Below are 27937 nucleotides of genomic sequence, written 5' to 3'. Positions count from 1 at the left end.
GAGAAGTGGAGAGTAGGAGTGGCTGAAACCAGCAACTACTGTCAGAGTTTCTGTGAGTGTGTGGAGGGAGCGTGTGTGGTCAAGCAAGACTGAATCGTGCAGTGTGTTTGCACAGGTTTCAGAAACTATTACATTAATTCAAGAAGTAAGCATATGAAAATAGTCAGCATAAGGATTCTCTCTTTTTAATCTTGGCTGTGGATTACAGTAGTTAAGGACTTCTGAACAGAAGCTTACCAGTGGATGAGGCCTCACCTGTTTGGACTTGAGTTGGATGACTACAGTGAATAGTAGAAGTGGACTGTAAGGAGTTGAAGAGATCATGGTCACTCGGCTGTGAGAGACAGGGTAAGAAGAGCTCTTTATATTATGTTTGACAGGAGAAGAGGGCGTAAGAAATATGAGGAACTGATGTCAAGGTTTTCTTTTTGTTGCTCAATCGTGGATTTAATTTACTTGTTCATTTCTCATTTCTGTTACTTCTCACACGGTTTCATTTGTTTGTCGACCATTCTATACCATTCTATACCCATGTAGACCATTCTATACTACCACTGACATACCTAGACTATCTTTTTTATTCTCTGTCGTATCTGTCTCTCTCTCATTGTTAAACTGTCTAATTGCCCTGCAGTCAGTTGTTAATAAGATTAACTGTTAATTGAGGGCAGCTGGCAAAGTGTGTGTGTATAAACATAAAAGTAATTTATAGTAGCAGCAGACATAATCAATATGTAGGTCAAAGTATGTATCGCGGTTGTTTTTGACCTTGACACTTAATTGTCCTTTTTGCAAAACAAAAAAAATATTGCATATACTTGCTGTATGTGGAAGGTCTCATAAGAGTGATTGATATTAATGCCATGAAAACCTGGTAGAAGCTAGACTGTTATGAAGTTTTGTAGAATATATACTGACTGTAATCTTACAATCTGGTCTAACAAATGTAGGTCTTACTCTTAATCATGTAATTTGACAATAATGGTGTTTGTAGAACACATAGAACGCACCTCATCGGGTAACTAGATCAGCTTTAGCCATGATAGGTCATGTAAAATGTATTCTAGGTGAGTGTTTTAGATATGATTTGAGTGTCACTGAATATGGATGTCAGTTGCTTTAATATCTGGTCCTTAACTGAAACCTACAAACACAGAATTTCCTTAGAATTGTAAATAAAGTAAATACGCTGTTAAAACTGCTGCTGATAGTAGACTTCAGAGAAAGATCACCATTACACAGACTTTAATATTGGATATTTAAATACGTAACTTCATATTTTAAAGTTAAATTGTTAATTTAAGTATGTAAATGTTTTTAAGACAGTGTGGCAGCACTGCTGTCCCTATCTATCATCTTGCTGACATCACCTGTCCCTCACCCTTGCAAACAGTCTTTCTTTTTCTTTCTCTCGGCTGTCTCAGTTAGTTTGAGTCTGCTAAATATAGACACAACAGGACCAAGGCATACTTTAATTTAATTGCCCACTTGACTTTCCACAAACTTAATGTATTGTGTAAAATATTCCCACACCAGCCTGCATAAAAATCACTGAAAATCTGTCAGAGTTGATATTTTGACAACAATTTGTGACCTTTTTTACAATGTTTATTCAAAATGTATGACATTCAGCATCAGACATGCTTCGAGAAATTGTAGCTTTTTTGACTCTGACAGCTGTGCTATTAAAAGTACTCTTAAAATCCCCTTAAGTGTTTTCTGTATCTCTGTATCAAGATATCTCTCACACAAAACCCCTCAGCTTGAGTTACCACTTTAGCACAGTGCAGGTTTCGATGCACTTCACAAGCCTAAACAAGGTCTAAACAAAGACCAGCTGTATGTTTGAAAATAATAAATAAATAAATAATCAACATAGCAGTCAGGCACAATCTACACTGTACATATATACAGATACATATAGCAGTACACAGAAATAGTACGTTTATAAATATAACATTTTTGCTGATGCATTAAATGCAATGTTTAAATCTGAGAATTATGCATTTGGGAAGTAAATCTGGTCTTGGCAGGGATTTTTTGCTATTGACAGAACTATAGTTTGGACACGTTGTGTTTTTTTTGGATTGCAAAAATTGCAGTGCATCTCAGGATGGTGACTCATTGGTTCCTGTGCATCAGCTCGGCCTTGACAGATCTTTTTGCTTTTTCCTGGGTGTGTGTGGGAGTGAAACTGTCTCCTCAGCTGAGTGAGAAATATGTATCAGTATGATACATTATACTGTAATCATTATAAAAATGGGAAATACATTCGTCACTTCTGTTCTAAAACTGTGCTGATTCCATATTTTGAGTATATAAGAAAATACCATGAGATGGGTCAAGATATATGCGGCAATATTAGACACTAGATTTTACACCTCGCCTGCTTAAACACCCAGTTGTGCCAATGTGCGAATGCCTCTTGGGAATCCTCTCTGTCTCCTAAAATGATTTCACAATTAGCTGAACAGGCTCTAAATCTGTGGTCGGAATATCCTCATTAGAACAGTCTGTGTTTCACTATTTCCCCTTTTCCTAATTACAATCTTTGACCAGTTTCGCTTAAACCTATAAAAAATATAATAACTGCCTATATAAAAAAGACTTTGACTTTACCCAGTGGAATAGATATTTAATCATAGATAAGAAATTACTTGTATAAGAATCATCTTTAAGATGTAGTGCAGCTACGTAGTTTCGCTGTGACATCATGCTAGGCAAGGCAAGGCAAGGCAAGTTTATTTATGTAGCACATTTCGTACACAATGGTAATTCATGTATGCTTTACATAAAATAAAGTAAAATAATTATAAAAAAATAAATAAATAAATAAATAAATAAATAATCACTTAAAACAAGAAATTTAAAAACTAAAGATGATTTAAAAAATTATTTAAAATGAATTTAAGACATTTAAAAATAGAAAATGATTATACATAAAATACAGTGCAAGCAGTTCGGATGTCGCACAGTGCTCATTCAATAAATGCACAGCTAAACAGATGAGTTTTGAGTCTAGATTTAAATGTGGCTAATGTTTTAGCACATCTGATCTCTTCTGGAAGCTTATTCCAACTTCGGAAAGCAAAATAGCTAAAAGCAGATTTCCCTTGTTTTGTGTGAACCCTTGGTATTTCAAACTGACTCAATCCTAACAATCTGAGTGGTCAATTGGGTTTATAGTCAGTGAGCATATCGGTAATGTATTAAAAAAAGTACTTTAAAATCAATCCTAAATCTAACTGGAACCCAGTGTAAGGACCTGGGGCCTCATTTATAAAACTTTGCATAGGATTTGCGTCAGAAGTGGCGTACGGATGAAACATTATAAAAATGGGAAATACATTCGTCACTTCTGTTCTAAAACTGTGCTGATTCCATATTTTGAGTATATAAGAAAATACCATGAGATGGGTCAAGATATATGCGGCAATATTAGACACTAGATTTTACACCTCGCCTGCTTAAACACCCAGTTGTGCCAATGTGCGAATGCCTCTTGGGAATCCTCTCTGTCTCCTAAAATGATTTCACAATTAGCTGAACAGGCTCTAAATCTGTGGTCTGAATATCCTCATTAGAACAGTCTGTGTTTCACTATTTCCCCTTTTCCTAATTACAATCTTTGACCAGTTTCGCTTAAACCTATAAAAAATATAAGAACTGCCTATATAAAAAAGACTTTGACTTTACCCAGTGGAATAGATATTTTAATCATAGATAAGAAATTACTTGTATAAGAATCATCTTTAAGATGTAGTGCAGCTACGTAGTTTCGCTGTGACATCATGCTAGGCAAGGCAAGGCAAGGCAAGTTTATTTATGTAGCACATTTCGTACACAATGGTAATTCATGTATGCTTTACATAAAATAAAGTAAAATAATAATAAAAAATAAATAAATAAATAAATAAATAAATAATCACTTAAAACAAGAAATTTAAAAACTAAAGATGATTAAAAAAATTATTTAAAATGAATTTAAGACATTTAAAAATAGAAAATGATTATACATAAAATACAGTGCAAGCAGTTCGGATGTCGCACAGTGCTCATTCAATAAATGCACAGCTAAACAGATGAGTTTTGAGTCTAGATTTAAATGTGGCTAATGTTTTAGCACATCTGATCTCTTCTGGAAGCTGATTCCAACTTCGGAAAGCAAAATAGCTAAAAGCAGATTTCCCTTGTTTTGTGTGAACCCTTGGTATTTCAAACTGACTCAATCCTAACAATCTGAGTGGTCAATTGGGTTTATAGTCAGTGAGCATATCGGTAATGTATTAAAAAAAGTACTTTAAAATCAATCATAAATCTAACTGGAACCCAGTGTAAGGACCTGGGGCCTCATTTATAAAACTTTGCGTAGGATTTGCGTAGGATTTGCGTCAGAAGTGGCGTACGGATGAAACATAGGACGTGCGTACGCACAGAAATATTCGGATTTATAAAACCGTGCGCACGCACATCCTACGCATTTTTCCCTTAATAAATCACAATCAATTCTAAATGTAGCGCAGCCTTTGCGGCTTCATGACACGCCCATAGTTTGACCATAAATAGTCCGTGAAACGCCCACAAGTTAATATTCATTGATTGCGAAATCATGGCAAACACAGACAGGAAATCAAAAAAACGTAACTTCACTCAATGTGAAGTAGAAGTTATCGTTGGCGAGGTGGAAAAGAGGAGAAAAATGTTGTTTGGAGGGCACAGTGTGGGCATTACTAATGCCAAAAAGGCACTTGAGTGGCAAACGGTGGCAGACGCCGTAAATGCTGTAGCCTCACAACCTCGGACCGTGGCTGAAATAAAAAAGAAATGGTCGGACATCAAAATAATCAAAAATAAAACAAACTAAAGGCATATGCATGAATACCATAATTCCGTAGCTTATGAAGAAATGTTTTACTATGAAAACAACTTTCCCCAGTGGACAATTAATACATCTATCTATTTATTTATCTATCTATCTGTCTATCTAATTGCATCTATATCTGCTCCGCCAGACGGACACATTGACGAGAATATCAGTTTTGTACATTATTTCCAGAGGTGGGTAGTAACGAGTTACATTTACTTCGTTACATTTACTTGAGTAATTTTTTGGGGTAACTAATACTTTTCGGAGTATATTTAAAGATGGGTACTTTATACTCTTACTTGAGTAAATTTTTGGGGAAAAATCTGTACTTTTACTTCGTTACTGTGGGCGACGCTCCTCTCGTTACTTTATCTTAATGCAATAAATGTTATAAATGCTTCAGTTTATTCCAAACGCACCGTCTACTTTTCTCTGGGCAATGAGCGATGCCCATTCGCGAATGATTCATTTCTTTTGAGTCAATTCTGTTCAAAGGCTTGATCAAACCAATTGGCAAACGAGTGAATTGGTTCATGAATCAGTTTGAATGAGTCGTTCAGTTCGCTGCCGCGCGCGCTGAGCGTCTGAAGTGGTTCACTCAGAGTTGTAACGTTTAACATCAGCAGCGTTGAAAACGTGGCTGTGGAACTGCACTGAATTGAAAGCAGATTTGCAAAGGCTATTATTTGCTAGCGATGGAGATCCTTATTAGATGAACACCGCGTGTGCTGTCTACTGTTTAACAGGTAATAACTTGGGCTACATTCGATAACAGTACACGATACCTCTGACATTAGTTTGTTGTACATGTGTGGCTTATAACAGAGGGGAGTCAAGTTGAATGCAGCTTCCAAAAGACAAAAAATAGCCGATTAAGATTTTATTAATTTTAATACAGTCACACCGGTGCGAATTCGTTCAGCAAGTCCAGCTGCTAAATTCAGATCTGTGATTGTTTGCTGGTGCTGAGCCAGAGACAGATGCGTTTTTACAGCACTGCGCATTATAACCAATCACGCATGATTCTTTTGAGCTGATTAAAGCATTAGCCAATCAGAGGCGTTCCGATGAGTCATCGCTAAAAATGCCGGTGCTTCCTTCACTCGCTCCTGACTGAATACCTCTTTCTGGCGAATTCTCTCGTCAGAAACAACAAAGTGCAGATGTGTGTACGAATCTGTAAATAAGATATTGATTTCACAGTGTTAACAGTTTCAGTGATTTTAATGGGAGTTTCTGAGAGTGTTTGAAATCTAGACTGTCAGTGAAAATGATCTTTAATAATGTAAATTAAAGATTTTTTCTTTCTAAGAAAAAAAAAAAAAAAAAAAAAAAAAAAAAAAAAAGGGGAAGTCGTGGCCTAATGGTTAGAGAGTCGGACTCCCAATCGAAAGGTTGTGAGTTCGAGTCCCGGTCTGGCAGGAATTGTGGGTGGGGGGAGTGAATGTACAGTTCTCTCTCCACCCTCAATACCACGACTTAGGTGCCCTTGAGCAAGGCATCGAACCCCCAACTGCTCCCCGGGCGCCGCAGCATAAATGGCTGCCCACTGCTCCGGGTGTGTGCTCACAGTGTGTGTGCGTGTGTGTGTGTGTGTTCACTGCTCTGTGTGTGTGCATTTCGGATGGGTTAAATGCAGAGCACAAATTCTGAGTATGGGTCACCATACTTGGCTGAATGTCACTTCACTTCACTTCACTTCACTTAAATGTTATTTGCTCTCTTTCTGAACAATGAAAGATTAGTAGCAATATTTATATCACATTAACTTTTAATGATAAATTCACATTTAATATAAAGTCAGTCGTATTAAAAATGTTATGACATGACACTATATCTGTTACTTAAGTAAACAGACTGGGTTTTATAATAAATTACATAAATTGGAGTAAAGGCTGATGAAATATATAAATTTATACACGTACACATACATTACATACATTTTATCTATATATCTAAATAAAAATAGGCTCAGTATATATGACCCAAAGTAACTAGTAACTAACTACTTGAGTAGATTTTTTATCCGATACTCTTTTACTCTTACTCAAGTAACTATTCAAGACTAGTACTTTTACTTTTACTTGAGTAAATATTTCTAGAAGTACTTTTACTTTTACTTGAGTACAGATTTTTTTTGTTTGTTTCACTGCTGATCGATCAAACGGGTGTTCGTATAGGCTGTTAATTGTAAGACTTGCTTTGTGAAGTCTTCATGTTATTTATGAGAGGCAGTATTGTCATTTTCACTTTCACTTTCACGTGTTTCTTCCATCTGCCCACGGTGTCGCCATTTCTCATTTCACCCGTTTTTGTGCGTACGCCTGGGTCAGAGCTTGCGTGAAGGACCGCACATTTTCCCGTCAAGTTTGCTTTTTATAAATATCAATTATTGCGTAGAGAGTGGCGTACGCCTTCTTTTGTGCGTTCGCAACGTTTATAAATGAGGCCCCTGAGGACTGGTGTGATATGCTCAGATTTTCTGGTTCTAGTCAGAATCATAGCAGCAGGGTTCTGGATGAGCTGCAGCTGTCTAATGGTCTTCTTGGGAAGGCAGGTGAGGAGACCATTACAATAGTCCGCCCTGCTTGTGATTGAAGGCATGAACAAGTTTCTCCAAGTCTTGACTGGAAACAAAACATCTAATTCTTTCAATGTTTTTGAGATTATTGTATGTTGACTTGATTTTTATTTGTCAAGTTATACATTCACCTTGAGAAATTCATCTTTGTTTCCAAATGCAATGACTTCAGTTTTCTCCTTGTTTAACTGAAGAAAGTTTTGGCACATCCAGATGTTAATTACATCAATGCACTGGCAGAGAGAGTCAATGGGACTGTAGTCATTTTGTGATAAGGCTACGTAAATCTGGGTATCATCAGCATAGCTGTGATAGGCATTTGGTTCTTTCTCATTGGTGGGAGCATATACAGGCTAAACAAGAGTGGTGCAAGAATTGAGACTTGTGGGTCTCCGCATCCGCATGTCATGGGCGTCCACTTGACATATGCTCTCCTATACTCACATAATAACTTCTCCTTTCTATGTATGACCTGAACCATTTGTACAATCCCAGAAAGCCTGACCCAGTTTTCCAGTCTCTCTAGAAAAATTTAATGATCGACAGTGTCAAATGCAGCACTAAGATCTAGTAGTATCAGTACTGATATTTAGCCAGAAACAGAATGTAAGCGTTTAAGATAATATAATTTATTATCTTAATGAGCGCTGTCTCTATGCTGTGATGCGGTCAGAAACCAGACTGAAAATTGTCCAGGTATTCATTGGAGTTTTTGTTCAACTGATTAAAAACTACCTTTTCAGTTATATTGCCTATAAAAGGAAGATTTGATATTGGTCTATAATTGCTCAAAATGGTGTTATCAAGATTTTTCTTTTTCAGAAGTGGTTTAACAACTGCAGTTTTCAGGGTGTTTGGAAAAGTCACGGAAAGTCCCAGTCCCATGCTACCTCCAATAGATCGTATAGTATTGTCTAAAGAGTTTCTGGGCTTACAGCTGAAAAATAAGAGCATTCTATAGAAATCCCTCAGCATGGTAACCGCTCCTCATGTGACAAAAAGACCTGAGCCTGCTTTTGGCCTAATGCAACAGTCAGGTTTTGTACAGAGTACAGAATCTTTTTTAACCTTTTCTAAAGAGTGTATGCACTATATGTTGCACATTTAACTTGAATTTAATTCAAATTAGTAAAGAGGCCTGATGAGTATTGCTATGAATTCTCTAGGCAGTGAGCAGTTAAATGGAGCCTATGATGATAAGCTGTTAATAAGATGGAAATGAGAACAGGGCCCGTGGGCTCTATGGTTCAAGGGCGGACATGAGATGTCACATTCCAAAAGGGTATATGAGACCTTAATGTACACTGATTCTGTAGTTGCCTTTAGTTGCACCCATTCTGCCCTGGGGAAGGATTATGTTTTTATAATTTCCCCCTTAGTGATATTGCATGAGTTTACCTTTCTAACTTGTGTTTTTGCAGTTCATGTAATTACCTGACTAAACCAGTTTGTTGTTTTGGGAGCAGTGTTTCACCCTGCATGAAACGGAGACTTCTCTGAGAATGATGTGAGAGGTGGAGAGGTTTGTCATTGTTAAGCTTACTCTTCCTTTGTCTTACTTGATCCTTCCCAGTATTCTGTTTGAATCCAGTGACAAGTTTCTATTTTCTTTTTTTTTCTTTTTTTCACTTCAGCTGGTTTTGAGTCATTTAATAATTGGTGCACCTCTTGCTTTCTGTCTAAATTAGATCATGCTTATTGTATATGTTCAAATGGTTAGTTAGGCCCCTTTTAGTTTTGCTTACTGTATTCATGGAATAGCTGCCAACTGTGGTCTTGAAGCCGTTTACTGAAACTCATTAGGGTATTATATAGTGGCTGGTGGGTGGTATGTTTGTGACTTCTTGAAGCATCTGTCTAAGTAGACTGGTGGAAGACTCACACGTCTTTGACTAGACAATAAGTCATTGCTACGTCACAGTTGGTCATATGATGTTGCTAAAAAGAACATTGTTTTGTATTTGGTGCAATGAAATGTTTGTGGTTTAAGGTTCAAAATTAAGGTACATGCTGTACATTATTGTTTCTCCTCTATGCACCGCCTTCTGAAACGTGTAGTTTTTTTACAAAGCTCATTGTTCTGAAAACCGAGGTGTGCACTGATTGGCCAGCTATCCTGTGCGTTGTGATTGACTGAATTCCTCAAGCGTGTGAAGGAAATTTTACGCCCCTTAACATACTGTGATGACATGTGTCCTGGCACAACAAGACAAAAACAATAAAACCCATTACAAACGAAGCATTTATTGCATCCAGTGGGGACATAAATACTGATTATAATGACTTCCAATGCCTTTTCAGTTTCGTGTATGGCATATTGTCTGAGTAAGGAATTACATATTGCCTGCAACTGACAAGTGTGCATTACATCTGAAAATACACTTTTTTTTCCTGAATGTTAAAATTATTTTGGAGACCATTATGTAATATTATTTTAACAGGGCACTGACTGCACTGTTGAATGCTATTGCCTTTTGTGTGTTTCTCACATGCATAATAAAGCATTCAGTATGTGCATGTACAGATCACTTTCTAGCATTTACAATGCCATCATTTATATAAGAGCTTCCTGCAGGGCTTTGAATGTCATGTTTCAAGTTGCAGCGAGTTGTGTGCATTTATAATCAGGTGCTCAAACATACAGTAGGTAACATACTCGTTCCCTGAAGTTATGACAGTCAAGGATCATATTATGGAGGAGGAGATCTATTCACAAATACAAGGGCACATAATTACATACATTTTCTGACTGGGATTTGATTTTGTCCTATGATACAAAATTTGAGAAGAGTGTGTTTGTTTTGTGTGTTAGAAAGAAGGTGGGAGAAAAAAACGCTTTGTGTGTGTGTGTGTGTGTGTGTGTGTGTGTGCATGCTCACTGTTTGTGTTGTGTGTATGTAGGACCACTCACTGTTTAAGCAGCCTGACCACACACTGGCATTTTGTATCCCTGCTCCCTCATGTTCAGCACAACGGAATACTAAAGAGCTCTTTTTTTCTTTCTCTCACATGCACACCCACCTGCTGTGTGCGCAACTTACAAAAGTGACTGTTAGGTGTAGAGCCAGTTCGGTGAACCACAGAAGCAGTGCGTTATTGATAAAAAATTGGGAAGAGATTGCAATTTTGTGGTTCTGTCCATTCTTCTGCAAAGGAAGAACATTGGTGCCTGCCCCATTGTAGCCTTGTAGCTTTTGTTTTTGTTGTAGGTCTGTCATGTTAAAGATTCCTTTATAATTTCCTTCTGTATTTTTCATGCCAAGTCATATTACAAGCAGTTTACTTCCTTCTGTTTTTATTTTCTTTATTCTTCATTCAGTTTCAGGGTGATACAACTTTAACACAATGAATAAAAAAAGCCTCATTAAAAGAATGACATTGTAGAAAAAAATAAAAATAAATACATATATAAAGTATGGCATATTCTTTTATTTTTATTTTTATTTTTTTATATTAGAATGTTACACAACCAGGTCACGTGGTCCAAAACATTGTAACAACAACGCCAACATAAAATTGATTTAACCACATGACTGTATTAAGGTCAATAAGTTTGTAAATACATAATTTGTGATAACCATAAATAATACATTTAAAACTTTTTGTAATATAATGATTTTTACTTGGTTATACCTCATACAGTTTTAGTTACATTTATATGGAGTAAATGGTATAAAAAGATTTCAAAACAGTATAAAACCAACATGAATACAAAGAATATTTACATATTTAACACTAGATTTTTTTATTTCCTTTGTTGTGACCCTAAATTGTGTTCAGTCACTAATATTACTAACATATCAAATGAGTGAACTTTTGACATCCATATTCACAGCTTGTGAGGCACCAAAATATGGCTGTGGTTATCATAGATAAATGCACTCCCAGTGATTGTATCTGTGTCAGACATCCATGAGTTCATATTTTCATAATTGTTTCTATTCTTATGTAACACAGGTTGGGTGTTGTGTGACTGTTCTAAGATGTCTTTTGCTTTTGACAGTGCAGTGAGGACAACACGGGCTACTAGTTATCATCATGTCCATCCAGGAGTGCCCAGAGAGTCCAGTGCTTGAGGGTGAGGAGGGTGAGGAAGGCAGAGGGGCGGAGAGAGAGTCGGACAGAGACAGTGCAGTAGACAGCGCTCTGTCATCAGAGATATCGGATGGAGGGAGAACTGGAGAAAAAGAGGAAGGGATTGGGCTTTGCCTCCCAGGAGAAAAGTAAGTGCTTTTATATTGTTTTCTTGTGCACATAAGGCTGAATTTATGGATTTGCAAATTAATGAATGAATTTCATTGATATTAAGTGAAAAAAACTAAGCTTTTTAAATTTCCATAGGTCTGGTCAGATGTGTAATCGCTCTGAGACTTCTGATCATTCTACACGTTCATCTGCCTCGTTGAATGAGGAGCAGTTTGAGGACTATGGAGAAGGAGAGGATGGAGAATACAATCCTAGCAGCCCCTGTCCAGATGATGAGATCCGCATTAATGGATGTTCAGATCTGGGCTCTTCTGTTTCCTCCAGGTGTGTGTTTGTGTGTGTATTCCTAAGGTTTTTTATTTATTTATTTATTTTTTAATACATGTAACCACAACAGTACTGTCTTTCCATCTGACTGCCCCAAAGCCTGTTTTCAAAGGGATTTAATTTAAAATGAAAGGATGATTTGTTTAGAAATCCAGATATCTGCCTTCATTACACAAGATTTCTTTCAGCATGTATATATTAGTGACTGTATTAGTGGATGGAACTATTTGACTGTGGGAAACTTTTTCACTCACACAGGATACAGTGTTATGGTTCTTTTTAGTCCCTACTGTCCAAAAGGCTGGATTTGCGACATCAAAAATATTTTATTCATTTTCTTTTTCTTTCTTTAAGCACAGAGTAGGAAACAATTTTTGTGCATTTATTTTGTTAATCAAGTTTACTTGTTTTAAACCTGTTTACCTGTCCCCCAAAACCACCACATTCTATTTTCTGTATTTTAATTTAAGAAAGTAAAAAACAGAAAAGAAATATTGATTAGCCATTATTTATTTTTAAACAGGTCGATGTTTGTAGTATATATTAAATTAAACAACATAATTTGCTTCATATAATACGTTGTGTCATCTAATGTGCATATCTGATTGCAAATCATATTATATTCCAGTGAAGTGAAATGTTTTTTCTAGCCCAGAATAGTTTTTTAAGCATAAAAATGCTTTATTTTTGTACACCGTCTACTACCACCTTAAAGTATGGTGGTCACATATAATAATAATTGCATCCTTGTACCTAATTTCTAAGTGCTCAAACTGATGGTGTTACTACCACCATTCCACAGTCTTCTCTATCCACATATTTTTCTGGAAGTTACATATAAAAATCTACTTGGCTCAAATAACTGTTGAGGCATGTTTGAACTGGTTTGACGCTTCTGTTTTTTTTATCAGACTTGGCTTACTAGAGATTGTCACTTTTTATTTTTGGCTTCCTTAGTTTTCGCTATTATATAGTATTTAGTTCTGCATTCTGCTTATATTGTGTATTGAATGATTTCAGAATGCACATTTGATGTGTTTGACCTTGTCTCTGTCTCTCTCTCGCTCTCCCTGTTTCCTCCAGTGCTGGCCAGACTCCTCTAAAGCTGCGCCATGCTGGTGACCAGATGGATGGGTTTTGCTCTCAGTGTTGTAAGAGGGTCAGTCTGCTCAAGGACCTGGAGAACAGGCTGAAGAACCTCAAAACCAACAGGTACTGCAAATGCTACAGTTCACATCTGTCGTGAAAGATAAAGTTATAAAATGCTTTTTCACCCAGAGGGCTTTGTCATAAACTGGGTATAAGCTCATCTTCAAGAAGACTTGTTAGAGATAAACCTTTGAAATAAGAGCTAAGTGATTATGGACTTGTCTTGTCCTTCACATCTGGGAAATAAACTTTTAGTGGCTTGGAATCCCCATAAGAGGCGCTTAGGGGATTAGTGTTGATCAGTTCTACATTGTCTTCCTGTGGGCTACAATAGACAAAATTAAAGAAACAGTGTAATAGAGGCAGAGTGTTCCTCAAGGAGTTGATGTGAGTGTATGAGAGCACAATTGAGGTGGAGGAGCTTTGATATCTTGCTGCAGTCTCTCTGCACCGTTAATGACTCACTTCCTTTTCCATACATCATTCAGCCCACCACTTTAGAGCCCATTAGAGCTTTATTAGGCATCGGGAAGTGAGCTACACACACATCCTCACATTTATTTGACTCTGCACATTTTGTATTTTGCCATCTCTCTTTGTCTTTGTATCATTCTCACTCACATCCACATGAAACAACACATGAACATCAGGCAAACCCTTCTGAGGCTTTGGATACTTTTCTTGTCTCCTCTTCATTGTTGACAATTTCCAAGATTTCCAGTGAGTTTGCTTTAACATTTTTTTTTTTCTTTTGAGAGGGCTCGTCATTAGATTCTCATATCTTAGCCTCTCAAAACAGAGAATGAAATAGGAATTGGATGAGATAGACCGAAGGATTTTGGGGAAGAGAGTGTCATAATATAGAAGGGAAAGAAAGAAAAATACAGGATGGGCTGTGGGGTAGAGAGGAGGAATGAAAGCTAAATGCCCTGTCAGCAGGCTGCTTCAAGAAATGCATTAGTTCACACCTCATTCTGTCACTGCTAGAAAAGCTATGTCGGCAATAACTCTGTGTGTGTGTGTGTGTGTGTGTGTGTGTGTGTGTGTGTGTGAGAGAGAGAGAGAGAGAGAGAGAGAGAGAGAGAGCGAGCAGGACAGAGTTTTGTGTATGAAACATCTCGGTTACGTATGTAACCTTGGTTCCCTGAATAGGGAACGAGATGCTGCGGTGACGTCACCACGTATGGGAACACCCTCGGTGTGACGAATGTCTGAAGCCCTATACCATCCCGCCAATCCCATTGGCCAAATAGCGCGTGGCACCGCCCAGCATGCGTAGGCATATATATACCTGGTGCCGCGCGCCATTTACCTCAGATTTCATGACGAAGAAGAGAAGAAAGCTATCAAGGTATGGCACGGCCAGAACCGCAGCATCTCGTTCCCTATTCAGGGAACCAAGGTTACACACGTAACCAAGATGTTCCCTTTCATAGGTCACTTCGATGCTGCGGTGACGTCACCACGTATGGGAATGCTATACCATCACGCCTGACGTACCTGATAGCTTGGATCCAAGGAAGCATCTGCTCAAGCGGAGAGAACCCGGGAGCCAGTAGCCATCCTCACATCCAGACTGTAAGACCTGATAAAAGTGCTCGGTGAGGACCAGCCTGCCGCAGCACAGATATCATTCAAAGAAGATCCACTGAGAAAGGCTTGAGAAGAAGCCACTGCTCTTGTGGAATGACCTTTTACTCCTAAGGGCGAAGTGAGCCCGCGCGCCTCATAGGCCAAGGAAATAGCCTCCACCAGCCAATGGGACATGCGCTGTTTCATAACTGCATGGCCCTTATTCTTATGTCCAAAACAGACAAACAGCTGGTCAGACTCACGCCATGGGGCAGTGCGATCCACATAAGTCTTCAACGCCCTCACAGGGCAAAGACTTAGATCTCCAGACTCTGTCGCAGCAGGAGAAAAAGCCTCCAGGACCACCTGCTAAAAATGAAAAGGATTAGACGCGACCTTAGGAACATAATTAGGCCTAGGTCGCAACAACACTTTCACAGAGCCTGGTGCAAACTCCATGCACGAGGGTGAGACAGAGAGAGCCTGTAAATCCCCAACTCTCTTGAGGGAGGATAAAGCCATGAGAAGAAGTGTCTTCAGAGTCAGGAGCTTATCCGATACAGTTTCCAGGGGCTCAAACGGATGCCCTGACAAACCCAGTAACACAATGGATAAATCCCATGAAGGAACTCGCACAGGGCGGAAAGGTCTCAACCGTCGCGCACCCTGTATAAAGCGAGAAACCAGTGGAAGACGACCCACTGAAACACCACCTATATGCTCATGGGGAGCTGAGATAGCTGCCACATAAACCTTCAGGGTGGCTGGTGTCAATCCCTCCGAAAAACGGTCTTGAAGAAACTCCAGTACTGAAGCCACAGGGCAGTAAACTGGATCCACATCATGAGTTTCACACCATGTCATAAACAGTTTCCACTTGAAAGCATATAAGCGTCTCGTAGAAACTGCTCTAGAGTTCAGTATAGTCTCGGTAGTTTCAGCAGAAAGACCCACAGGTTCCACAGATCTGGCCTCGGATGCCAGATCCGTCCCTGTGCTTGCGATAATAAATCCCGTCTGAGGGGAATCTCCACCGGAGAGCCCGCTAACAGATTGATGAGATCCGCAAACCACAGCTGTGTGTGCCATCGCGGAGCCACCAGCAGCAGCTGTCCCACTCTGTCCCGCCGTATTCTGCATAATACCACTGGGACCAGCGGAGGAAACGCATACAAACTGGTCCTGGGCCAGCTGTGAGCTAGCGCATCCAGACCCAGGGGTGATGGAGGGCATAGGGAGAACCATAGCGGGCAATGCGTAGTCGTGCTCGACGCGAATAAATCCACTTTCGCTTCCCCGAAAATACGCCATAGGTGATTCACCGTTTGGGGGTGTAATCTCCATTCCCCTTGTTCCAGAGCCTGTCTGGATAGTAAATCCGCTCCGAAGTTCAGTCGTCCGGGGATGTGAACAGCCCGGATCGACAGAAATCTGTCGTGACACCAAAGAAGAATACGCCTCGCCAGCCTGCACAGGGGGCGAGAACGTAATCCTCCCTGATGGTTCAGATAAGCCACGACCGCAGTGTTGTCCGTTCTGAGAAGCACATGACGGCCGGTCAGTAGACTCGAAAAATACTGGAGAGCCAGAAAAACCTCCAGTAATTCCAATTTGTTTATGTGCCAGCTGCATTGTGCCGCTGTCCACACTCCGTGGGCTGGGCGCCCCTGACAAACAGCTCCCCACCCGGTCAAAGACGCATCTGTTGTGACAGTCTCTCGGGAAGCACAAATTCCCGGCCGCACCCTGGTGAGGAGAAATTCGGCTGATGTCCATTGTTTTAACGACATCACACACCTCCGCGTCACCGAGATTGTTCAATGCGGAGAACAACGGGGTGAAATATTCTGTCGTTTGGTCCACCACTGAAACGGGCGCATGTAAAGCAAACCCAGATGAATCACGGGAAGCGCCGCCGCCATTAGACCTAGCAGTCTGAGGCACAGTCTCACTGTCACTGTGTGACCCGCCCTGAAGTGCTGAACGCATGACAGAAAGCTTTGCTGTCATCGCGCGAGAGTCCAATTCTATTCAATTCAATCGAGAATGAGAGGCATTGGCCATCGAACTCAGGTTCAACCTTTTTCGCTGGCGTTGTTGAGCCGGTGGAACAACCCTAGGGCCCCAGTCCTTGCGAGGGGGCGCCATAGGTGAAGGCTCTTCCCGAGAGGGCACTCGCTGGCGGTGAGAGGAGGTTGAGCGAGAACGCGTGGGCGCCTGACGGCGTTCAACCTCTCTGGGTCTGCGGGGAATCAGCTGGCGGAAAGCGGCTGATTGCTGTTTCGCTGCTCTGAACTTCTCCACCACTGAAGTGACAGCCTCTCCAAATAAACCGTCCTTAGACACAGGGGCATCCATGAGGAAAGATTTATCCTTTTCCTTTATATCGGTGAGATTAAGCCAGAGGTGGCGCTCAACCGTAATTAATCCAGCCATGGAACGGCCCACTGCTCGAGCAGTATGTTTGGTAGCACGAAGCGCCAAATCAGTTGCTCGCCGTAGTTCCTTGACCGCCTCAGGTGTAATGCCGTCCCCCTCGTCCAATCCTTTTAACAGCTCCGCTTGGTAGGCCTGAAGGACCGCCATAGAATGAAGCGAAGCAGCCGCTTGGCCAGCGGCCATATAGGATTTTCCCACTAAACTAGACGTGACTCGACACGCCTTCGAGGGGAGGAGGGGGCGGGACTTCCACGCCGCGGCCGAATTAGGGGCAAGATGTTCGGCGAGAGTCTCTTCCACCGGCGGTATCGCTGTATAGCCATGACTCGCCATGCCCGAAATGGTGGCGAAATCCGCAGCCGCAGTGTTCGTGATGCGCGCCGCTAACGGCTGTTTCCAGGACCTCGAAACCTCCTGGTGGAGGTCCGGGAAAAAGGGTAAAGGCCTCCGGGGCTGCGCAGGTGTCCGACTAGTTAGGAAACGGTCGTCCAGCTTCGAAGAAGGTTGGGCCTCGGCCTTCTCAACCTCCCATTCCAGCCCCAATGTACCCACTGCACGGGAAACCACATCCAACAGCTCACTGTAGGAGGGGGAAACACGCCTCTCCTGTCCACTAGGAGGGAGAGGGCTCGTGTCGGCCGCGAAGTCCTCGGACCCCGAGGCCGCAGTGGAAAGAACGTCGTCATCATGGCGGTCACAACCGAAGGAGATGGCACTACATGCCCCCGGTGTGGGCCGTAAATCCTCACAGGAAAAGAAGACAGGTTCAAAAGTTTTCCTGTGTATTAGGGTAGGGGAGCGCGAGCGATGTGGAGAGTAATTTTCCATCGCTGAACTGTCCTCGAACTCCATGTCACACGTGTCACCCCAAGCTATCACCTCGTGCGGTGCCTCGGCAGTCGCAGAAGTGGTGTGGCGGGGGTTAGACACGGCAACATCGGAGAACAAATCTACCCTAGAGCGAAGCACCCTGAGTCGCAGGCCATCGCAATGGGGGCATGAAGAAAGGCCGCTAAGCGCCTCCTGTGCGTGGTGTAAGCCTAGGCAAACTACGCACCTGTCATGAGTGTCCCCCTGAACGATGTACCTGGTACATGGGTCCTTGCACTTTTTGAAGAGAGGAGTATACTGCTCGTAGATGATCGCTGAGAACGCGAGACAATAGGGCACAGAAGATTCGCTTCGTACTGAAGGAATGAAATCTGAGGTAAATGGCGCACGGCACCAGGTATATATATGCCTACGCATGCTGGGCGGTGCCACGCGCTATTTGGCCAATAGGATTGGCGGGATGGTATAGGGCTTCAGACATTCGTCACACCGAGGGTGTTCCCATACGTGGTGACGTCACCGCAGCATCGAAGTGACCTATGAAAGGGAACTTTAGTATGTGTTTTCCAATAGAAAATTATAAATATTTGAAGTGGACAGCCTTAAAGGCATAGTTCACCCAAAAAAGAAAATTCTGTTATCATTCACTCACCCTCGTGTCGTTCCAAACCTGTATGAGTTGCTTTCTTATGTTGAACATAAAAGAAGATATTTTGAATATTGCTGGTAATCAAACAGTTGGTGGTTGCCATTGACTTCCATAGTAGGAAAAAAAAAATACTATGGAAGTTTGATTACCAGCAATCTTCAAAATATCTTGTGTTCAACATAAGAAAGCAACTCATACAGGTTTGGAACGACACGAGGGTGAGTAAATGATGACTGAATTTTCATTTTTGGGTGAACTATCCCTTTAACTTTTACTCAATATATAAACATATTTGAGATATGTAACAAACTCTATTCAAAGACCTTTTGTGAACTTTAAGGTTGGAGGTATGTGAACTGTTGTTTGTGTCAGGGCCAACAGTAGATTCAAATATATATTTTTGAGTGAGTCTGGGATAAGTAAAAATAACGAAATGTTAAAAAATAGAATGAAGCCTTTGAACTTTTTACTAAAAAAGGTACAATTTGGTATCCCATTACTTTTTTTTAAAGCATCAGACACACAAATCTCATGTTTTTGTTACGAGAATTATTATCTTACATATAATTAACTAGCATGTCTATAATTAGGTGATTTTGATCTGCTTCACATCAGAGCACTTGAACCTCTTGACTAAAATTCTATACAAATTTGAAGTTATTATAAAAACATGGGAAATATAAGTTCAACAATATATTTAAACCAACCCTCATATATACAGTAAATATATAATGTGTTAATGAACAATTGTTGAAAAAGAAAAACATTTTCTAAGTTCTAATTCACTGTCCTTTGTTTTCCAGCCCAAACAGAAAGATCTCCAGCACTGCATTTGGAAGGTAGGTGACTCGATATCATTATGCTCTGTGTTTGTTTGTGTAGTCTATGCTGCTTAGCACCTCCTGTAGTTAAATAAATGTTATACTAAGTTTTGATATCAATATTAAGCCAGCAATACTAAACACATTTTGAAGACGGCCTGGGAAAGGAATGTCAACTCTGTTCTAATTGAGATGGTTTAAGGGAAAGGTTATACTCCAGTGATAATTCAGCTGAAGATTTACAATAAAATAGAAGCACATAGCAATGGAAATTTGCTAAATATGTGCTCTAGACCAGTGTTTGCTTTGCTTACATTTAAATGTGGTGTGAAATCTGTCAGATGCAATAATGAGAATGCCATTTCCTTTCTGTGGTTGTAAAATGAAATATGTAACCATAAATATGTCTCTCATGAGTCTAAATCTACTTAATTAATGTTTCATTATTAATATTGTAGATTTAAATTGAGATTTTCAATGAGGTTCCAGACTTAGAATGTTATGGTTTGTGGCATAGTTGGGGTTATGTTAAATTGTTGTTTTATTATTGAAGATTTGCGTTGACTTAAGTGATTGCACCCCCTGCTGATACAAGCAATCTGTGTTTATTTTCCTGAATTTTCTACACCAGTTGTATCTGCTGTATGATTTTCGATATGCGAGCTTAGCATTGTTGTGAAGAAGAGAACGTGTCATATGTATATATACTATACACTGTGCTGGAAGTATAATCCGCATACAAATAAAAAACGTACACACTTTGTTTAAAAATCTTTTCAAGAAACCCCTAGGGTATGGATAGCCCTGGTTGGGATTCACTTCTCTAGACAGTTCCCTTTTACGTGTAATTGCAAGAATCTGATCAAATGTTGCGTGGGAGTGTAAATGCTGGGTGGCAATAATTGTGTGGGTGAATGGCAGTCTTTCTCGTCCCTTTAGCAGTTTCCCACTCTAAATCACAGTGACAAGAAGTAAGTTTCCTGCCACAGCTGACCAGAGTGTTAGAGAGAGGGAGAACACAGAACCACAGAGAGAGACCAATGTGTGTAATTTATATAATGGATTCTCATGTGTGAAGTCATTGCTTTATTGAGAATGACTCACAGCAATAAAACAAAGCGAAAACCAAGACCTGACTCTGCAGAAGAGTTATGTGAATGTGTATTTGTGTAGGCGCAAGATTACGGCTCTCAGTGGCTAATGCAAATGGGACGAGAGAATAGTGTGCGTGCCTGCGCATGCGCTTGTGTCTTTTAGACGAGTGGGTCGACTGGATCGGACACTGCACCAGCTCTCACAATGCCTGTACTGGTCATTCCCTTCTCTCTCTCGCCACTGCAGTGTTCCTAAAGATGCTCAGGCACGGAATATAGATTTATAGAATGGATGAGTGGTGTGCTGCAGTGATGCAGCGTGGGTAATGTAGTTTGCAAGTATTGATGCTGCAGTGTCGTCCAATCCATCCATAGGTCTGAGCAGAGAGGTAAGTAGGATGTTACTCGTAAAAAATATAGCTGTCAGCATGGGATCTTAATGGTAAGGATTCATAAAACAAACTGGTGTGGCGTGGGATGAAACAAAATATAATGCAATTGTAATGTTATTATGATGCATTATAGTATTAAGATTTAAATTATCGTTTATGTGTGTATTTTGGGTCAAACAGGCAGCTGCTCCACAACAGTAACCTCAGCAGTAGTAACGGCAGCACAGAGGATTTGTTCAGTGACAGCATTGACTCCTGTGAAATAGACATTACTGAGAAGGTAAAATCCCCTGGCAGTACACTCACTTCCTTTCTGAACACAGCACTGAGAAGACTGCATCACCAATGCAGTCTATCTTTGGAGTGTCTTATGCTGACCTGCGCACAGGAAATCACATTCGTAGATGTAAGCTACTTAATGCAGCGAGTCAAATGGGTCCAGATGATGCTGCTGATTTAAATTGGAAATTTCTCTGAGTCTGAGTGTGCACTATTTCCCAAGGGTTGATTTGAATTAAGTGAAAGTGAAAGTGAAGTGACATTCAGCCAAGTATGGTGACCCATGTTATTTGTGAATTTATGCTCTGCATTTAACCCATCCGAAATGCACACACACAGAGCAGTGAACACACACACACACTGTGAACACACACCCAGAGCAGTGGGCAGCCATTTATGCTGCGGCGCCCGGGGAGCAGTTGGGGGTTCGATGCCTTGCTCAAGGGCACCTAAGTCGTGGTATTGAAGGTGGAGAGAGAACTGTACATGCACTCCCCCCACCCACAATTCCTGCCGGCCCGGGGCTCGAACTCACAACCTTTCGATTGGGAGTCCGACTCTCTAACCATTAGGCCACGACTTCCCCGCAGTTAAAATAACAGATTTCAGAATTTTTCATCAAACTGTCTTGGAAACTTTTCTACCTCTCCATTGCCTTTATGTATAGATTTAAGTGTTTTAATTGTTTTATATATATATATATATATATATATATATATATATATATACAACAAATATAACATTAAATGTATAACATTTGTGTTTTCACCACAAAATACAATACAATACACAATCAACATAAGTACATAATTCAAGATACAATGGAAGTAGAATTGTTTTAATCCACTGTGAGACACCAACGTGTCCCTGAGCAAGACACTTAACCCCTAGTTGCTCCAGAGGCGTGCGACCTTTGACATATATAGCAATTGTAAGTCGCTTTGATAAAAGTGTCAGCTAAATGAATAAATATAAATATAATATAAACAATACATATCCACTGTTGGACCTTGTTAGCATACATATGAAGTATACAAGTTAGTGTGTGAAAATTATATTTATTTAAACTTCCACAGGGCCAAAAGTGCTTATAGCTGGAAAAAAAACAATCTGTTTTTTATTTTATTTGTCTTTATTTATCACTGTTGTTGCAAAAGGTTTTTTTTCTTTCTGATGTGCAGATCAAGGGTTATGTTTCATTGCTGACAGTCATTCAGACTAAACTGGTTAAGAAACTACTACTAATTCAGAGCTGTTGTGATAGTAATATTTGCATATATTCTAACTTTGTTACAGGTGAGTTACTTGGACAAGAAAGTGACAGAGCTGGAACATGAGATTCTGATGAACGGGGATGTGAAGTCGAAGCTGAAACAGGAAAACATACAGTTAGTTCACAGGTAAATCGCTACTCAAAGTCCACCCACCCACTCTTCAGACAAAGTTCATTTCATTGGAACTGTGTTTATGTGAATACGTATTTGCATACTTGTCTCTTTAAACAGCAGATTCTTTCCACTAGCGAAACCTTCCATGAAAATAGTCTAACAAAAGTTTTGCATTTGCAAAATGCTAAAATCTCAAAGTGGGCCTCAGCAGGACTGACAAAATATTCATAATGATGAGAACTGTGCTTCAACAGGATTCACGAGTTGGAGGAGCAGCTGAAAGACCAGGAGACCAGAGCCGAGGATATGATGGAAGAGGAGCTCAGAAGACACAGAGAGGCCTACAGCCGACTGGAGAAAGACAGAAACACACAGATAGAGCTGCTCACAAATAGGTTGGCTCGTCTCAAGACCAGAACTGCAAAAAAAAAAAAAGGAAAATTATCCTTTTTAAACAAGATAATTTTTAATTTTTAAACTAAACAAAGTAAAAAAAAAAGAAAAATGCTTTGCCTGTGGGTTAAGAAAAATCAATTAAATTCTGTGTTTTGAAAACAAATTTGATTTAGAATTAAATTAGTTTATCTTGGTATATTTTCAATGTTTACAAAAAAAAATTGAAAACAGGGCAAAAATACTAATAATAAAAAAAAATTGTCATGCAGTATAATACTTTTTATTTTGAGGTTTTACACTCTCCATTGTCCCACTGTTTCCTATAGTAATGCACTTTATTTATAAAGCATGTCCTTCATAAGCGTGTTAGACAGAAGACTGACAGTTGAAGAGACCCTGATATTTCATCCAGAAATCTTCATCTAGAATTTTTGATTCTCAGGACTATAGAGCAGTGGAGGCTTATTGCAAGAGTATGATGTATGGCTTGTTTTTATTTTATTTTTCCCACTGGCAGAGTACACCAGCTAGAGGAGGAAAATGGACAGATGGCTGTAAACATGAACAGACTGAAAGGCCAGACAGAGAAACTGGATGAGGTAAGATATTTTTATTCTAAATTCTACTTCTAAATGTCCATTGAACCAGAAGTGTTCATAGGTAATAAAAAAACAAACACAGAAACAAACCAAGGCTTTGATGCTATCTGAAAGTAGTATAGTGTATAAAAAATTGTTTTCTAAATGTCCATAGAGCCAGAAGTGTTCATAGGTAATTATTAAACAAATAAATAATCAAACAAACAAAAACCAAGGTTTACATCAAACTTATTTTTTAAATATTGGGTCAGAAAAAATTACCCAATAGTGATTGTACAGATAAATAAATGAACTGTAATTGACTGTATGCGTAAACATTTTGTTTGTGTATGTAAAGGAGAGACAGCGGATGACAGATAAGCTGGAGGATACAAGCTTGCGGTTGAAGGATGAGATGGATCTGTACAAGAAGATGATGGACAAGCTACGACAGAACAGAAATGAGTTTAAGAGGGAAAGAGATACCATGCAGGAGGTAAGATTATGTGCTAAAGTTTCCAGTGGTCAAAAATGTACAGTAAATTTCAGAAAGGGCAGCGAAACAGTAAAATTATCCAGCAAACTGTCAAAAGCTAAGGTTGTCTACTTGTGTGTCATTTTTTAAAAATGTAGCCACCCAAAAATATTTGGAGATAGAAAAGAGTGGCAGAGCCTTGAGCAGCTTTAGTTGCCCTCAGGCTTAAATAGATTGTGTACTTAAAAACCACAACTGAAGATAGCCTAAAGTCAAACACTAAGAGGAAGTTACTCAAGAACAGAGATGACTGAGAAGCACATTCTATTCAAATATTGAATATTGAAATGTATTTATTCATGTAGTCCAGAGCTACCTTTTGTTTTATTCGGTCTAAAGTCTATACAGCACTCATGTACTTGACTGTCAAATCTAAAATAATAATGTTATCAGTTCAATAGCTTAGAGATTTTTCGGTTTCATTTATGTTCAGGTAATTGAGGACCTTCGGCGAGAACTTGAGCACCTCCAAATATACAAGCTGGAGGCAGAAAGAATGGGGGGTGGCCGCCGATCCTCCATTAGCCTATCAGAATACAGCACTCGAACACGTGAGAGTGAGTTGGAACAGGAGGTCAAGAGACTAAAACAGGTGAGAGAGATGGAAAGCTGGTAACATGATCTTTTAGCAGGTGTATTTCCTATGGTGAAGGCTACGTAGTTCTGTGTAGTCAGATCTGTGAGAAACAGAATGAGTGCTAATTATTTTCCATTTACACTCAAAACTATGCCTATATGGATGTAAATTTATTTCTACATTTTCTTTCTTTCTTTATAAATGTTATTACCTATTATCCTCTTGGAATTGGATGTGATATAACTGGAACAGTGTAAACATAATTCAGACACAGTCTCCACTGTTTGTTTAAAAAAGCAAAGAAAGCATCAGAAAACAGTGATACCAAAATAAACTCTTTTGTTAATCATCTATTTCTTATTTAACCTTGTTTACTCTGTGTATATGCAGAGGAGCGTTTCCAAGGACATGCCCTTTGACCTCCAGCAGCTTGTGTCTGCTCGGGCACGACTCTGTCCGAGTCTGATGGTAAACTGTAATTCCTGCGCAGACTTGATATCATTTAATTAACCACTAATGTGTTCGTTCATGAGGAGTCTATTTTCAGATGATCTGCCAGGCTGACATGCCTTCTCACTTAACATCTAATATAGCCACACTTTTTGTAGTTCCATGTTTCTGTCAAAAGAAGGGGATAACTGCACAATACTACAGAAGAGCTATTATATGAAGTACAGGTATCACCAATATCACCTCTTGCCCACAGTGGCATTAGAAATGTTTCTCAAAGCTTTCTGTAGTCATACCACTCTAATTTTCCATTTCCTGCACTCCACTGATGCTTCAGCCTTAAAAGAAAATCACTCCTCACCCATGCAAAAAATCCATTCGCATACTTTGGAGTGATACAAATAGTGAAATCACTCTGTGTATATTATTTCTAAATATGAGTGCACTCGGACACCGGCACCGCTTGAACAAACAAATTAGAGGGCTGGAACTATTTTTGGTATGAAGTAATATAGCTAATGCAGTAAACATTTAGTAGTGTTTTATCTTGTGTGTATACCTGTTATAAGAAGATCTAATATTTTTTTTTCTAATCCAATGGCATTGCATAATCATCTCAAACCAAATCATTTACTGCTTTCTTTTGCCAGCAGTGGCTGGCTAACCAACTCTCTTGTTTCAGTTAACAAGGCCACAATGAGGAAAAGAAAAAGCAGGATAACTTCTGGATCATCTTTTGGGGGTAAATTGTAACTATTCCCTCTTTCCTATCACAGGAGAACCAGAAACTGAGGGAACAGAATGAAGATCTAAACGGTCAGCTTCTCAGTCTGAGCCTCCATGAGGCCAAAAACCTGTTTGCCACACAAACAAAAGCGCAGTCTCTGGCCATGGAGATTGATCATGCCTCTCGTGACCAGGTAAGAGAAGTAAAGGACTTTGTTCTGATATTTTAAACAAAGTGTGTGTGAGTGCATGAGTGCAAGACTGCATGACTATGATGTACTGATAAAACTGGATAATACTAGTGGAAGTCTGTAAATAAAAACACCTTTTAATGTGTACCAGTAAGCAATGGAACAGTATGAAGCATGTTTTTTTTTTTCTGGAACATTCTCTGAAAAGGGCCTCTGGTTCCATATATAATATTAACAAAATAAATTAATTTTGTGAGGTGCTTAAAGGAATAGTTCATCCAAAAATGATTTACCTTCATACCATTCCAGTGGAGAAGGAAAAAACTAACAAAAACCTAACCTTACTAATGTTCTGAGGAACAAAAAAGGAGAAATAAAATAGAATGTGTTCTGAAATGTTCATTAGCATAATGGGACAAATGTTTTCTGAAACCACCAATACCATTGTGTAAGGAACAGTCCGAAATTAAAGTTATGTTTGTGTTAATCCTGACCTCATCTGAAATGTAATTTTTTTTAAAGCTTACAATGCACTGACAGATTTTGGAGACCTGTCCAATTAGGCAGTCCTGTACCATTCTAAACTTGTTTTGATTCCCACAGTTGATGGAAGCCCTCAAGGAACAAGAAGAGATAAACATCCGACTCAGGCAGTACATGGACAAGATCATTTTATCTATTCTGGACAACAACCCGTCTATTCTGGAAATCAAAATCTAAAAGCCTGTCATAAGCTGTTTAGAATCTTAAGAGTGGATCTAGAGCTCCCCCTGAGGTAGCGCTGAACCTCAAATGACTTGTGCCTCTAGATTCACAATAACTACAATGTGCTGGTGTTTTGTGCACCTTTCTCTTGCTACAAAAATGTAAAATATACTGGTGAAATATTTCATGCACTTTTATAGGGCATTTTGCTGCTCTGTACAACACAAGGGAGTTTTTCACTGGAATGCCATTATGGTTACTGAACTGCACCAACTAATATGTGAATATATGACACTGGATGTTCTTTTGAGTGTATTTGGGTCATATGGATATTGTATGTTTGCTGAGTTTGCACTGGGGATGTGATGAGGAAGGCTGAATGATAAAAAATAGGAATATTTACCTGTCTGATGGCCATTGAAGCCTGTACCATTGAAAGTTGCTGAGTATGATCAGACTTATGTTGGTATACTTGTAATGATTTTGGTGAGCAAGTTTTTGACTGTCTTCCTATTATAAATGGCAAGTGAGGGAACAATGTAAGAGGAGACAAAGTAGAAGAATAGAGGAGAGGTAATTGAAACTCGATCTGGAACTTGATAACTGCCTGTTGTAAAAGAAATGCATTTTAGAGCAGGGCAATGCTCTAATCTGTGTTTGCAATGTAATTGTGAGATGCTTATTCTGACATTACATGCAGTATGTGTGCTTCACAAGGGAAGTGAAAATTCAAGAAGCTGAATGTAAAATGTCATTGTGAATGTACCAAACAAGTAGTATTTCAGGATATTTATGGGCTTTAGCATAATAGTTTAAGACCTGTCTGTTCATCAGCTGAATTATGTTCTTAGTAGCCTTAAAGGGACTTGCACTTGTTCTTCCAAACTAAAAATAATATTGTTATAATTTCAAATGCACGATTCTCACAATTTTCTATAATGTGATTTAAATACAAATAAACATACATCAGATAATTCAGGTCTAAAACTAAAAAGAACTATGACATTTGTGTTCCTATTGCAAGAAAGTTTCATTTTATTTGAATGTCAGACATTTTTAAAATTGTCATTTTTGTTAAAAGAGCATCCTGAAAGTGTCACCCACAGTTACACATTTCTCTTACTCAGTCAATAGATTGAATGTATGTGATGACAATATAAAGCATCTGATTTATTCTGTGCTGA

At 39.4% G+C, this 27937-nt stretch overlaps 1 protein-coding gene across 3 annotated transcripts; it reads left to right on the top strand.

The window, feature by feature from the left end:
- Window positions 1-26: 26 nt before the first annotated feature.
- Window positions 27-27937, top strand: LOC132161305 (rab11 family-interacting protein 4B). Of its 3 annotated transcripts, none has more exons than XM_059571268.1 (14): window positions 27-348; window positions 11457-11671; window positions 11790-11978; window positions 13065-13193; window positions 19425-19460; window positions 21109-21208; window positions 22504-22607; window positions 22850-22990; window positions 23509-23590; window positions 23928-24065; window positions 24538-24696; window positions 25072-25149; window positions 25908-26051; window positions 26652-27937. In XM_059571268.1, the coding sequence occupies exons 2-14, from the start codon at window positions 11487-11489 to the stop codon at window positions 26766-26768; spliced, it is 1602 nt and encodes a 533-aa protein (XP_059427251.1). In that variant the 5' UTR covers window positions 27-348; window positions 11457-11486; the 3' UTR covers window positions 26769-27937. The 3 variants fall into 3 exon arrangements, with proteins under 3 accessions (XP_059427251.1, XP_059427250.1, XP_059427252.1); XM_059571267.1 differs by having other exon boundaries at window positions 28-348; window positions 11452-11671; XM_059571269.1 differs by lacking the exon at window positions 25072-25149 and having other exon boundaries at window positions 31-348; window positions 11452-11671.

The sequence above is a fragment of the Carassius carassius genome, chromosome 17, assembly GCF_963082965.1.
Source record: "Carassius carassius chromosome 17, fCarCar2.1, whole genome shotgun sequence".
NCBI classification, from domain to species: domain Eukaryota; kingdom Metazoa; phylum Chordata; class Actinopteri; order Cypriniformes; family Cyprinidae; genus Carassius; species Carassius carassius.
Note: the sequence above shows the minus strand (reverse complement) of the source record. Positions and strands in the feature narration are given on the sequence as shown.

Coding starts and splice junctions, on each gene's coding strand:
- LOC132161305 (XM_059571268.1), top strand. CDS start 11,487: ATGTCCATCCAGGAGTGCCCAGAGAGTCCAGTGCTTGAGGGTGAGGAG. Junction 23,591..23,927: donor AGACAGAGAAACTGGATGAG/GTAAGATATTTT, acceptor GTGTATGTAAAG/GAGAGACAGCGGATGACAGA. Junction 25,150..25,907: donor GACTCTGTCCGAGTCTGATG/GTAAACTGTAAT, acceptor TTCCTATCACAG/GAGAACCAGAAACTGAGGGA.